The following is a 12,485-nucleotide window of genomic DNA, read 5'->3' as shown; positions in this document are numbered from 1 at the left end:
TATAGTCAACTTTTTCTTAACACCAGTATCATCATAGGCCTTATAAAAAATTGAATATGTATTGGGTGAGTTTGTTCCATTCATGCACTAACTAATCTTGATAATGTTCTTAGTTTATGACATAAACTGAATTAGTTACATAGGATAACCTATTCACTGTCTTAACATATTAAATTTCGTTTAATGATCATCATACATGCAAACCAAAAGCATATTTAATATTGTTAGCCATTTAGCATATGATCATAGCTTATTCTAACCACCACACTTAGTTGTAGCCTAATTATATGAACCGAGCATGCAAACTAATCCCAAAAGAAAGCTATGCAACAATGGCCAAACGCTCTTCTCTTCCAGCAATAATCATGCTACTTTTGTCAATCACAACTATAAACGTATCATCCTCAGCTAGAACCCTTGGCAATCCAAATCCTAACCACAACCATGGCCATCACAGAATAATATTTTTGATGCGGGATATGCTCAATGGTAGTAAACAGCATTCAGAGAAACCTGACACTACAAATGTCACTGGTCAACTTCCTTTCCCAAAACCTATTGGCCTTCACCCTCCTAATGGAGGGATTCCAATACCTCAATCTACATCAACAATTCCAATCACTGCATCTTCTACTCAAACACTTGACCTGTCTAGTATTGGCTTCTCTTTTCCTGCTAGAGCAACACTTCAAGAGCTGGAGTTAGGATCAGTAACATCAATAGATGAGGAACTACTTAAAGGTGATGGAGATGAACTACAAAAACTTGGAAAAGCTCAAGGGGTGTGTGTGGCTAGCTCTAAGGATGAAAGTAGCCATATGGTGGCTATGACAGCAAGTTTTGTGAAGGGTGAGTATCAAGATGGTCTGAGACTTTTTGGAGTGCACAGGACTGATGTATTTGAGTCACATGTTGCAGTTATTGGAGGCACTGGAAAGTACTATGGTGCAAATGGCTATGCTGTAGTTAAGGTTGTGGATAGAGTAGGGTCTAGTACAGAAGGAAAAGTTATAAGTTCAAAATTCCTTTTGTTTGATGTGTATCTTAGTTAGAAAAATCAGTTTAGATTGTGTTTTCTCTCAGTATTGAGATATAATATCATAACTTAGTCTCAATTCTTAAGATAGATTGGAAGTCATCTAGTTCACAGCCAACCCTCACTTTCTGCTAGAAGCGTTTTGTAGCTTCCACAAAATAAAATTGGAAAATAGAAGAAATCCATACCGTTTAACTTGTACAATTCATACGTGAGAACAGGTACCAAAAATTACGTGTCTATGGTTATTATAAAAGCCATTACATGTCTAACTTGTAAAGAGAGTAGTAGATTAGTTAAGTAACCAAGGAATTTGCAAATATAAATCCGAGACTAGCATGATGACAAATGTACGAGCAAGATTGAGACGTAACATTTTTCACTGTTACCTAGGAATCTGCTTTTCCTAAACAAGCTTGATCTCCACAGAGCTCTATAATTAGACACATGTTATGGGAGTTAGTCATAAATCATATTTTGTAGCATTAGTATTAGGAGACTGCTACGGTTATAAATTGATTTTTCGTTGGAAGTGCGTTCAACAAATAACATGTTCTTCTGTTGTCTTCATTAGCGACCAAAATAGCTTATTGTCATGGTTCTGAGTTTCAGGTTATCTGATGCTCCCAAAGAGAGAGGCTAAGGACAGGTGCACTGAAGCACGTCAAAATTCGGTTAATTCTGCAAGCCTTGGATAAAGTCAAGGGAAAATAAAATCAAAACAGTTCATAATGTATATAATTTATATTAGGAGTATGACAGAAAATAAAGCAATGCACTCGAAAAGGTGGTGTTGCAAGAAATGGTGATTCTTTCAGAAACCTAAGGTACCCATTATCCATCAAATTCGTTGGAATTGGATTTTGGGAACAAGTAGAATTACTTCATAATGTAAGATATATAAATATATATATATATATATATATATATATTCTGAAAGAAAACATGGCAGTATTTTATGGCTTTAGAGAATACTAGGTCATAGTATTAATCATTTAACAATTGCACCTGAAACCGAAGTACCAAACTTTTTGTTTTCTGGAAATTCCATTTCCTTCAAAAATTACAGTCTAATGGTATCCCAAGTCAATGATTTTGTATTTAATAAAATTGCAATTTGAATCTGGATCATCCTAGACAAACACATATCGTTCCAAATATCACTTCCATTTAGTCAAATAGTTACGTTGGATCCAAATTGTAAATACTAACTGACGATTTGATTTAACCAAAGCACAACCCATAGAAAGAACATCCAACCACTTCACAGAGTACCAGCTCCACTTGTTAAAGAATAGACTCCCAAGTCCCACCCCACCACCAACAACCAACCGATTGTTTAAGCAGGAAAAGTTCGTGCTGGGTTCACACTCCGGAAGCTCATGTTCGGCTCCTTCACAGTCGTTGATGACCAGATAACTGAAGGACATGAACTGGGATCAGGTGCAAGGGTTCTACCTGGCTAGCTCCTTGGACGGTACTAGCCAGAGCATTGTGCTGACGCTGTTGCTGCTTAATGGGGAGCATCAGGATGAGGTAGAAGACATCATAAGCTTGTTTAGTGTTAACAGAACCGTACCGCCGCAGACTGAGTTTGCGGTGATTGGTAGGACCGGCAAGTACGAGAATGCTCGAGGTTATGCCGTACTTGACTCCTCATGGATGACCAGCACACCACAGATGGAATCGATACCATCCTCCATTTCAACGCGTGTGGAATTCCGTATGGTCGTTAAAATGAGTTATGTTCTGTTATCTAAGTACAATTTTCTTGCATCAACATTTTTTTAATTTTTATTCTGTAGTAAATGTGTTTGCAATTAAAATAATAAAAGCTTTGATGAATTAATTTGTGCTGTCATTATTTTATTTGATAGCATTGAAGTATAAGGTCCTTTCATTTGTACAAAATAATGTTTTCGATTGAATTTTCTCAACGAAGTTTAAGCCCTTAAAACAACACTTGAAACTAATGTCATCGCAATTTCGGGGTGAGATTTAAGCCCCATTAGAGAACGAAGATGTTCGAGGAATGGAACACTTTTCACTATGTATATGGTAAGCTAGTCCACAATTCTACATGGTATACAGACACTCATCTTCAATGGGCATCATTTGCCAAAACAGAGAGGATTAGAGCTCCTTGTATAGAACTTCTGGTTTCACAGTAAACAGGCCTTGAATCCCTTCTCCAATTCCTTAGCATCCAAGTTTTTCCCTATGAAAACAATTTTATTTATCCTTTGTTCATCTGGCCCCCACAACCTTTCAGGTGAACCTTGAAATATGTCATGGACTCCCTGTTACAGAAAATGACATGCTTAATTCCGCAAAACTGAACAAAGTAAATGAGAACAGTGAAAGAAAGTCGATATGGTACAAAGGGAGAGAATATATTCACCTGATTGATTGATGATAACAACAATAGCATAGAAGTGAAAACTTTTGAGAAATTTATTCAAGATCCGTACGGCAATCCTATTATGCTAGAGAAATTTAAATTTACCTGAAAGACAAATCTCTCATTCATTCCATGGACAGACAGAAGACCCTTCATCCTGTAAATGTCTTCACTACGATCCAGTAACAAGGTACCGAGCCAGATGTTAGCCTGAAAAGGATACTCTTTTAGTAAGTTTTAACAAAATTGACATTTTACACTTACATAAAAATATTCAGTAAAAGGCATTCCCCAAGCATCCAAGTGGAAGATAAAGTGATAAACTTGCATTAAGTATGAGTAGACAAATTCCAAGTACTAACCTTCTCAAGGTCTAAGCTTCCTTCACAAACAATGCTGACAGATGAAACACCCGGATCATGAGTATGATCATGAGAGTGGTGATCATGGTGTTCTGTATGCAAAACAAAATCAAATTTATTCCACTACACAGTAAAACTAATTGTACTATAGAAGCTATGTACTTATGAATTGAGAATACATAAAATGAGAAGCAACTAGATAAAAACTGATTATGACCCAAATACTAAAAATCGAGGAAATAATAATATAGATCAACAGACATCTAAATAAAATGTAATCAAATATATCAAGACTCCATTGACAAGACTCACAAGACACGACCACCAATGCATTGTGACTAGTACTCCAAACAAAAATTAAATGACATGTAAACAGTTCTGACTCGTAATAAATTAAAAGGTACCATGCTTGTGGTCATGTGAATCATCGTGGTGATGATCATGCTCATGGTCATGATCATGGCTATGCCCGTGATCTTCTTTAGCACCTTCATCACTAATGGCATTCTCAATCCTTATGAATGATAAAGAAAACACACAAATAACATATGCAGGGTTAGACAGCAGAAAGATAACAAGAATATTGAATTATAAATATCAATTACAAAAATGAGAATAATTTCAGTATAAAAAGACTTAAGTATATATAACTAGTTAAAAATAAAAGTGGTACAATCTTATACAAACCAGAAACTCCGAGTGCAAAGAACAAGTAAACCCCAAATTCAGATTTCTTATTTCTTAAACAATTCAGGTCCAGGAAACAGGAAAAAAGAACAAAAAGCTACCTCTCCAAATCAAAGCCCCCAATGCCAAGAACATAATCCAAGTTAACTTTTCCATATTCTGTCCGCTTTAAGTGGGCCAAGCTGTTTATTTTCTGAATTGAAAAGCACAGCCATGTTCATAGGGCACTCAAAATAATTAAATAAAGTTAAAATAAAAACCAAACCTAGGTACAATAGAAAAAGAAAGACACCAACCCTTATCCGCTGGACTAAAGAAGCAATGTCTGATTCACCAACAAGGTCGGTCTGGTACAGGATAGACAAGAATATTAGCCTATTATTTTCTGGCATCAAGAAAGTATTCATTTCATTTCACAAGTCATAACCTGGAAGGTAGAATTTTAAGAATAATTTCCATGTTGAATGAATGGAAAGACAAGGTCAACCATACTATAATAAACTTAACAATCCATCAGTTGGTCTTAGCTAGCTGCTTTCCAAAAGTTTAATTCACACAGAACTAAAGCCACTCTGCAATAAGAAAAAACTAGTAAATACCTTATTGACAATTATACGGTCCGCATACGCAATCTGTTCCACTGCCTCATTGACCACACCTTTTGGCTTAACCTCATCGAGATGAAAACCAGCATGCTTGGCATCAACCAAGGTGACAACGCCATCCAACTTGACGTCGTTGAAAATCCTATCCTCTGCATAAAAGGTCTGGATTATTGGTGCCGGATTTGCCAAACCTGTAGAAATACAAACAATAAAACAAGTCACAATCTCATCAAGGGCAGTAGCAATTAAATAGGTACCCCAAAAAAATCTTAATTAAGCTGCTTTGTTACCTGTAGTCTCTATGACAATATGGTCAAATTTTCCTTTCTTCTTAGTCACTAATTCCGAAATCATTCTAACAAGATCCCCCCTCACAGTACAGCAAAGACACCCATTATTCAACATCATAATATCTTCAGCGCCAGCAGTTTTGGCCGCCACCAAAGAACCATCTATGTCGATTTCACCAAACTACAACAAAGCAGAGAACAACACGTTAACTGAAACAATCACCTTCAAATTCACGAACTTACATCGAAATCAAGCAAATTTCAATATTCCACTCCAACACATTACACGTACCTCGTTCTCAATAACAGCAATTCGCTTCCCATGTTCCGCGGTCAGAATATGGTTCAGCAGCGTCGTCTGCACAGTTAATTACACGTCAAAAACAGGTTCAAGCGATGCAATTTTGGTGTGAACAAGAGAAAGAGAAAAGCAGGGCACCTTGCCGGAACCGAGAAAGCCGGTGATGATGGTTGCCGGAATGCGATTATCGGGCGGGATGACGGTGGAGACATCGGAGCCCTCGGATTGAGGCGGCGCACTGGTGGTTGCAGCGACGGTGAAGCGGCGAGCGGGTCTGAGAGCGAATGTTGTGGAGAAAGAGCGGGAATGTATTGTTCTTCTTCTTGTGGTGCGTAGAAGAGGGAGAAAAGCAGTTTGGATTGAAGTGACAGGTTTAGGGTTGCGATAAGCAAGGTTGAAGAAGTTAGATGCCACCTCAGCAGAGAAGGTGAAAGAAGCCATGGTTATGGTAGCAAGGGTTTATCGTGGAAGATGAAGATGGATTTAGAATTTTTGACTTTTTGTATCCGATATTCTTGGTTCGTTGTTGGGCCTCTCGGTCCAGTAAAAAAGCCTATTACTAAGGCTTAAGACAAAAAAAGAAAAAGAAAAAGGTGCACGTGCACCATGTGTCGTATATTCAATGATCGTTGAATTGAATATTAAATATAATTAATTTTTAAAATTATATATATTTTATATTAAAAAATATTACGATTAAAATTGTAATTGTAAGAGAAATAAGTGTGACATTGACGTAAATGCAAAGTATAGAAAATAAAGCAAAGTCACTCTCATGAGTCCACTAATTCGCAAAAAGGAGGAAAATCTGAGATTCTGAGGTGAGAAATGATAATATATTTTTAGATATATTTTAAAACATAACTGAAAAAGGAAAATGAAGTTATATTCGTTTGGTATATATTTTTAGACATTAAATTTAGTAAACATATTTTTTGTTTAGTATTGAATTTTTAAATAAATTGATCAATAAAAAATAACTTTTTAATGCAGATTTAGTGTGGCTTGGAGTTACAGAAGAGCATAATCTTCAAGGTAGAAGTTGGTTTGTCTTTATTATTTTGTAAAATTCAGATAAACTATGTTAAAAATGTTTTTTTAATATTTATTATTATTACAATAGTCGGTTAAATTTAAAAATAAAGTTTGGAATAAATACCTTTTTAAAAAAAGAAAAGGAACCATCATCGCACTAATCAAAATCATCAATACTTTATAAAATCAATAAAAGAAGGAAAAAAGAACTTTATATGCTCTGAATGATAATAGTGGTAAGAGCAAAATTTTTTAAAAAGAGAAAAAATAATTAAATTAGAAAAAAGAAAAAAGGAACCATCGAGACTCGAGTCGGGTGGACCAAATCACATCAATCAATCATCGATACTTTATAATATCAATAAAAGGTGTAATGTCATTTTTTCTTAATTATTCCCTTGCATATTGTTAATGAAAATATTAGATTTATTTTTTAATAATTAAATATTGTTTATCTTATAAAAAAAATTAAAGCATGACAAGATTTATAAGATTAATAAAAAAATATTATTTTTAAATACTGAATATAAAAATATTATGAAAATCACATATATATAAGATGTAATGATTTTATACAAATAATGCAGTTTTATAATGTTGTTTAACAATATTAAAAAATTAAAATAAAAATATTTATTAAAAATTAAAAAATTAGCATATCAAGATAAAAAAAATTATTTGGTGTATATTTTTTTTGTAAAATTAATATTTTCATCTTTCAGTTTTAAAAATATTTAATACTTACTAATTTTTTCTAATTTTAAATCTTAAAAATAAACATTTTTAAAAATATTAATTATTGAAATTTTATATTTTTACTTATTATTAAATTTTTTTTAATGAAATAATTTATTTTTTTATTTATAAATATATAATACATTTATTTTAATAATTTAATATTATAACTATTTCTATATGAATTAACGACAAGATTATAACATGAATCATTCACCGTCAGTATCGTGACAGGGTGCAAAATCCTATAAATAAAGGTCGGTCGGAACCGAGGAGATCATAAACGTAGTACTCGTCTTTCAACAGTGTCTCTGTGTTCCGTTACCATTAGCCATTCATCATCCATGGCTTTGGAGGTTGCAGTGAAGGCAGCTGTTGGTGCTCCTAATGTTCTCGGAGACTGTATGCTTCTTCCACTCTCTCTTTCCCTCTTCAAAAGCTAAAAATCTTTTCTTTACATACTTATTATTAATGGGTTTGCTTTGATTTTGTTTTCAGGTCCATTTTCCCAAAGGGTACTCTTAACTTTGGAGGAGAAGAAACTCACTTATAAACTCCACCTCATCGATCTCAGCAACAAACCTCAGTGGTATCGTAATGAATTTTAATATGCCTCTTTGTTTCATTGTGTGTGTGTGTGTGTGGTTTTCTTTTAGGGAGTGATATAAAGATTTTATCTTTTTTGGTGGGTGGTAGGTTTTTGGAAGTAAACCCTGCAGGGAAGGTGCCAGTGATTCAGATAGATGGCAAATGGGTGTCTGATTCTGATGTAATTGTCGGGATTCTTGAGGAAAAATACCCAGAACCACCTCTCGCCACTCCTCCTGAATTTGCCTTCGTGTATGATCCTTCACCCCTTTTCTCATGTCCTTTTAAAGTTTGCATTTTCCTATCTTGGAATATTTTATGCTGTATCTTTTGTGTTGACTTGATGTATTCTAAGTCTGTTGTCACTGTTGTTGGTGGTGTTACTATTTTCACCCTTTGGGAAATGGTTTTCAAGAATCAAGATATTTTTTCTTCCTGATTTCAAGTTTTTTTTTTTTTTCTGTCTATCTTGTTCCTAAATCCATTTTGTGTGACTGATAAATGTATGCATCCACACTGCTGAGAAGAAAAGGGTAACTCAACTTATACTGTGGTTCTAGTTGTTTAGGAGATGTTATTTGGACTGAGTGAGATGTTAAGGGTACTAAACTTATGTTTACACTTGCAGGGGATCAAATATATTTGGGTCGTTTGTGAGTTTTTTGAAGAGTAAGGATCCAAATGATGGAACAGAGCAAGCGTTGGTTGCTGAGTTGAATGCTTTGGACGAACATCTCAAGGCCCATGTATATATGTGAATTTATAATAAACAATCTTCTTTTTTGTTTATTCGTGACACTTTCTTAATTGCTGTTTATTGATGCTAATATGCTGGAGTCTTGGTTAGGGTCCATATGTTGCTGGGGAGAAAGTCACTGCTGTTGATCTGAGTTTGGCACCAAAACTGTACCATCTTGTGGTAGCACTTGGCCACTTCAAGAAGTGGAATATTCCTGAAAATTTGGCACATATTCACAACTACATCAAGGTATGCAGTTCAGCAGGTGTTTTCTGCAGTGCATGCAATTTTTTGGGACTATTTATTGGTGTCTTTTGCGTTGCCGTTGAATAGCTGTGGTGACATTGATTGGTATTTGGTAATGAGAATTTTCTATGGTCAAACTTTTCATGCCAACTCTTTTTTTGTATTATTTATATTATGCTTAAAGTTTCTTCAAAATGACTGAATATCAATCACTTAATATCTACTACTTTTATATGTCTTGACTGTAGTCATGATAAAGTGCCTAGAAGGAAAAAGATTCAAGAAAGTGGGACTGAAAAAGACTGGTTTTTTGGTTTTAAAAAATTTGAGTTTGTTAGTAAGTCAAATTCTGATTGTGCAAGGTAAATTCAAGCAGAAAGTGTTTTCATGGACATAAATCCTGTGCTACAGCCTACAGTGCATATAAAGCAATCTATTATTCTCTTGTGAATTGATCCTGTGTTGAGCAAAGTAAATCTCTAATTTGATCCTCGAATGGTATTTGGAACATCAATTTGGTCCTTAAAAGATTAGTATTTCAAATTAGTTATCGAATGATAGCTTTTTGACCATCAAAATAGTCCAACTATTACTATTTATTAAAACCAAACTGATGTCACCTTGATGAAAAAATTTTAATTTGAGGATCAACTTGATGTCACCAATTTATCAAGAACAGAAGTTGCTATGCAGGAAATCTTAACAGGATTAAATTGAGGATCTACTTGAGAACTATCATGAAATAAGTGCCCAACCATTAGTTCTCAATACCTTTTTCATGATTTTCATCTGTATCCGAAATTTTGAAGTGTGTCTTTGTTTGATTCCACATATTACCACACAGCCCCCGTCTCCTTTTGAATGGGATAATATGGAGCATACTATTAGGTGATATTATACCTATATGCTTCAAGTTTGAAAAGTTTTACTCCGCAAGTTATAGAAGCCAGCCTCATGAATTCACCTTATGTGCTAGTTAAAAGCCTTTCTTACATGATAATATGTTGTCGATTTGTGATTTACATAAATCAGTTGATTTCCTGAATTTATGCTCTGTGCACGACTATTTTTGGAGCATTAAGCTGTAGCTTATCACATTTTCAGCTTCTGAAGTGTTCTGTTTTCTTATTTTTGTTGAGGATTATATAGTCCTTCTCCCTTACTGTGCTCTCCGTTTTTCTTCTCCAGTAAAATATGTTCTTTTATCCAAATTGATAAAAAGATATTGCCTCTAGTATTTACTTAGTTCCACTCTTAATTGTCCTGACCATGTAAATGAAAGTATTTTTTCTTTTTCTCTTGTATTGACAAGTGACAACGTGCATAGCTGTCTCAATTCTAGTATTGGTTGTTAGTTATTCTTGATATGCTTCCATCAATAAATATTATGCATGTCCTCTCACTAAGATGTATGATTATGTTGTGTTACAGCTTCTCTTCTCCCGGGAATCGTTTGAGAAAACCAAGGCTGCTAAGGAATATGTTATTGCTGGATGGGCGCCAAAGGTCAATGCTTGAAGTAGCTCTGAATATCAGACATGAATAGAGGATGGTGAACTTACCAAGCGTGTTGTTCATTAATAATAATAAATAAATGTGTAGCTTGTTCGTGTGTTCTTGTCTCTCTTACTTATGATTTAGTTAACTTGAAAGAACTACTTAAACTTTATTAGGATTATAAAATAAAGAACAGTGCAAATTATAATGAGTACCAAAATATGTTAACTTTAGTTATATATTTATTATAATTTTAAATTTAACTTTAAAGACTAAAGTTAAAAAAATTCAGAATTCATACAACATCAATTTTCAGCATTAAATTATGAAAATAAAATATTATACAGTGTTATTTGTATGAAGTCAAAAGGAAAAATACTAATAATAACTTTTAATTGAGCTAAAATATTAACAAGTACGGGTTGAATGGGGAGAGATCAATTTCTATTCGAAGTTTAATTAAAAATAAATAAAACATTTATCGTATTTTCAAATTTTTAATAAAAATTAGTACATTTGGGTACTCTTAGAAATACGAAATTGAAAATGGTCTAGACGCAATCAAGCTCATGAAGAACGAGGTACGAGACCATTGCTGGCTACGAAAACATAGGCCCTACACCTTTTTCATGTCAAATAAAAGAATACGTGTGTTATTATTCAACACACATCGTATGGTGGTTGTCCTCGTACCACCATCACCTTATGATAAATTTACTTCATCACGTTTTTTCAGCATAATCATTATGGTAATGCCTTTCGCCCGTGATCATGTGTCGGGTTTGGTGGACCATGGATGGTTTGGCATATCTGTATCACAGCCAACAAATCTTAATTACTACTTATAGATTAGTCGATACTCGATAAACAACTATATGTAGTTTTAATCTAAAGAAAATAGTATAAATCTTTCGAGTCCTAATTCATACAATAATAAATATACTTACTTTATAAAATAGTAAAAAAATTATTAATATGTTATAAATCTATGCTAGTAATATTCTAAGAAAAATTTAAGCGTATCATCATCATCGTATAAGCATAAATTTACAATGATTAGTATATTGATAAACTAATTTTTGTTAACGCCAATCATTTTTTCGGGTTAGGATATAATTTTTTTAGTGTAATTTCATCTCTAAACATAATATATATCAAGAAACAGATCTCACAACTGATATTATTTCTGTTAATAATTTAGAAAGGAGTTATTTTAGCAGAAGCTGAGTGGCTTAAAAATCATATTTTTCGGTCAATAAATTAAATTTGATGTGAAACTCTCTTTTTTTGGGTTGAAATGAGAGAAAACAAACAAACAGGATGCTAATTTCACACACGTTATTCTTATCGTTATATTAAGTAATATGGTGTTTCTTATATTAAGTGTTTAGTTTTAATATTTTATATTTTTAAAATGCTATTTCTTTAAATATAATCTCAATTTAATTGAATTTAAATATTAAATCGAACACATTTATTTTTTAGATAAATTAAATTTTAAATAACCTTAATATTAATTTCAAAATTTTGACATATCATGTTAATAAAGATAGTGTACCATAGTTTTTATAATTTCTTTTTAAAGTTTCAATTAAATTAAAAAAAATGCAATGCAGAGGTAAATTATAAGTGTGTGTACGGAAATTATAAACTTGAACAGATATATCTGAGATAAAATTACAGGGCTGAGATGGCATGGTGTTATTTGCTAGGTGGTGGATAACATAGCCAATGAGCCATGCACAGCATAAGAACAATTACCCTAAGCGTGGATCCATGTAGGTAGAGACAGCACGTACGATAATTGTACAACGTCTAATGACTAGACATAGTATAGAGTGGGGAGAGGCTCTGTGTTTTTGGCTGGTTGCATTGCATTGGTCTTCGAGGGACTAAAGTACTCATTTTTTAGCAAAACACATTGCTCAAGTCCTTTTCAATTGTTGTTTAGTCTTCTTCTGCA

At 33.5% G+C, this 12,485-nt stretch overlaps 4 protein-coding genes across 5 annotated transcripts; 3 read left to right on the top strand and 1 right to left on the bottom strand.

The window, feature by feature from the left end:
- The first annotated feature begins 470 nt into the window (after positions 1 to 470).
- LOC113871940 (dirigent protein 16-like) lies at positions 471 to 1,052 on the top strand. The gene has a single exon (XM_027509033.1). The coding sequence runs from the start codon at positions 471 to 473 to the stop codon at positions 1,050 to 1,052; it is 582 nt and encodes a 193-aa protein (XP_027364834.1).
- A 1,412-nt stretch (positions 1,053 to 2,464) lies between these two features.
- On the top strand, positions 2,465 to 2,827 carry LOC113871939 (dirigent protein 9-like). The gene has a single exon (XM_027509032.1). The coding sequence runs from the start codon at positions 2,465 to 2,467 to the stop codon at positions 2,825 to 2,827; it is 363 nt and encodes a 120-aa protein (XP_027364833.1).
- A 49-nt stretch (positions 2,828 to 2,876) lies between these two features.
- LOC113872215 (COBW domain-containing protein 1) lies at positions 2,877 to 6,156 on the bottom strand. Of its 2 annotated transcripts, none has more exons than XM_027509590.1 (10): positions 5,821 to 6,156; positions 5,674 to 5,739; positions 5,382 to 5,562; positions 5,086 to 5,282; positions 4,783 to 4,833; positions 4,588 to 4,679; positions 4,204 to 4,313; positions 3,800 to 3,891; positions 3,543 to 3,647; positions 2,877 to 3,336 (listed from the first exon to the last, which is right to left on the bottom strand). In XM_027509590.1, the coding sequence occupies exons 1-10, from the start codon at positions 6,121 to 6,123 to the stop codon at positions 3,199 to 3,201; spliced, it is 1,335 nt and encodes a 444-aa protein (XP_027365391.1). In that variant the 5' UTR covers positions 6,124 to 6,156; the 3' UTR covers positions 2,877 to 3,198. The 2 variants fall into 2 exon arrangements, 1 of the variants encoding a protein (XP_027365391.1); XR_003505854.1 differs by having other exon boundaries at positions 2,919 to 3,336; positions 3,438 to 3,647.
- Positions 6,157 to 7,684: 1,528 nt separating this feature from the next.
- Positions 7,685 to 10,734, top strand: LOC113872224 (glutathione S-transferase DHAR2-like). The gene is made up of 6 exons (XM_027509605.1): positions 7,685 to 7,854; positions 7,951 to 8,041; positions 8,149 to 8,292; positions 8,669 to 8,786; positions 8,888 to 9,028; positions 10,457 to 10,734. The coding sequence occupies exons 1-6, from the start codon at positions 7,797 to 7,799 to the stop codon at positions 10,541 to 10,543; spliced, it is 639 nt and encodes a 212-aa protein (XP_027365406.1). The 5' UTR covers positions 7,685 to 7,796; the 3' UTR covers positions 10,544 to 10,734.
- Positions 10,735 to 12,485: the final 1,751 nt, after the last annotated feature.

Source organism: Abrus precatorius, unplaced genomic scaffold (assembly GCF_003935025.1).
Source record: "Abrus precatorius isolate BTA unplaced genomic scaffold, Abrus_2018 Scaffold7, whole genome shotgun sequence".
Taxonomy (NCBI): domain Eukaryota; kingdom Viridiplantae; phylum Streptophyta; class Magnoliopsida; order Fabales; family Fabaceae; genus Abrus; species Abrus precatorius.
This window is presented reverse-complemented; position numbering and strand designations above follow the sequence as displayed.

What these genes read in the sequence shown, in the direction of transcription:
- LOC113872224 (XM_027509605.1), top strand. Translation starts at nt 7,797, where the DNA reads ATGGCTTTGGAGGTTGCAGTGAAGGCAGCTGTTGGTGCTCCTAATGTT. An exon ending in TCCTAATGTTCTCGGAGACT is followed by an intron (nt 7,855 to 7,950) that starts GTATGCTTCTTC and finishes TTTTGTTTTCAG; the next exon opens with GTCCATTTTCCCAAAGGGTA. An exon ending in ACGAACATCTCAAGGCCCAT is followed by an intron (nt 8,787 to 8,887) that starts GTATATATGTGA and finishes AGTCTTGGTTAG; the next exon opens with GGTCCATATGTTGCTGGGGA.
- LOC113872215 (XM_027509590.1), bottom strand. Translation starts at nt 6,123, where the DNA reads ATGGCTTCTTTCACCTTCTCTGCTGAGGTGGCATCTAACTTCTTCAAC. An exon ending in GCTTTCTCGGTTCCGGCAAG is followed by an intron (nt 5,740 to 5,820) that starts GTGCCCTGCTTT and finishes TTAACTGTGCAG; the next exon opens with ACGACGCTGCTGAACCATAT. An exon ending in GAAGCTTAGACCTTGAGAAG is followed by an intron (nt 3,648 to 3,799) that starts GTTAGTACTTGG and finishes TATCCTTTTCAG; the next exon opens with GCTAACATCTGGCTCGGTAC.
- LOC113871939 (XM_027509032.1), top strand. Translation starts at nt 2,465, where the DNA reads ATGAACTGGGATCAGGTGCAAGGGTTCTACCTGGCTAGCTCCTTGGAC.
- LOC113871940 (XM_027509033.1), top strand. Translation starts at nt 471, where the DNA reads ATGCGGGATATGCTCAATGGTAGTAAACAGCATTCAGAGAAACCTGAC.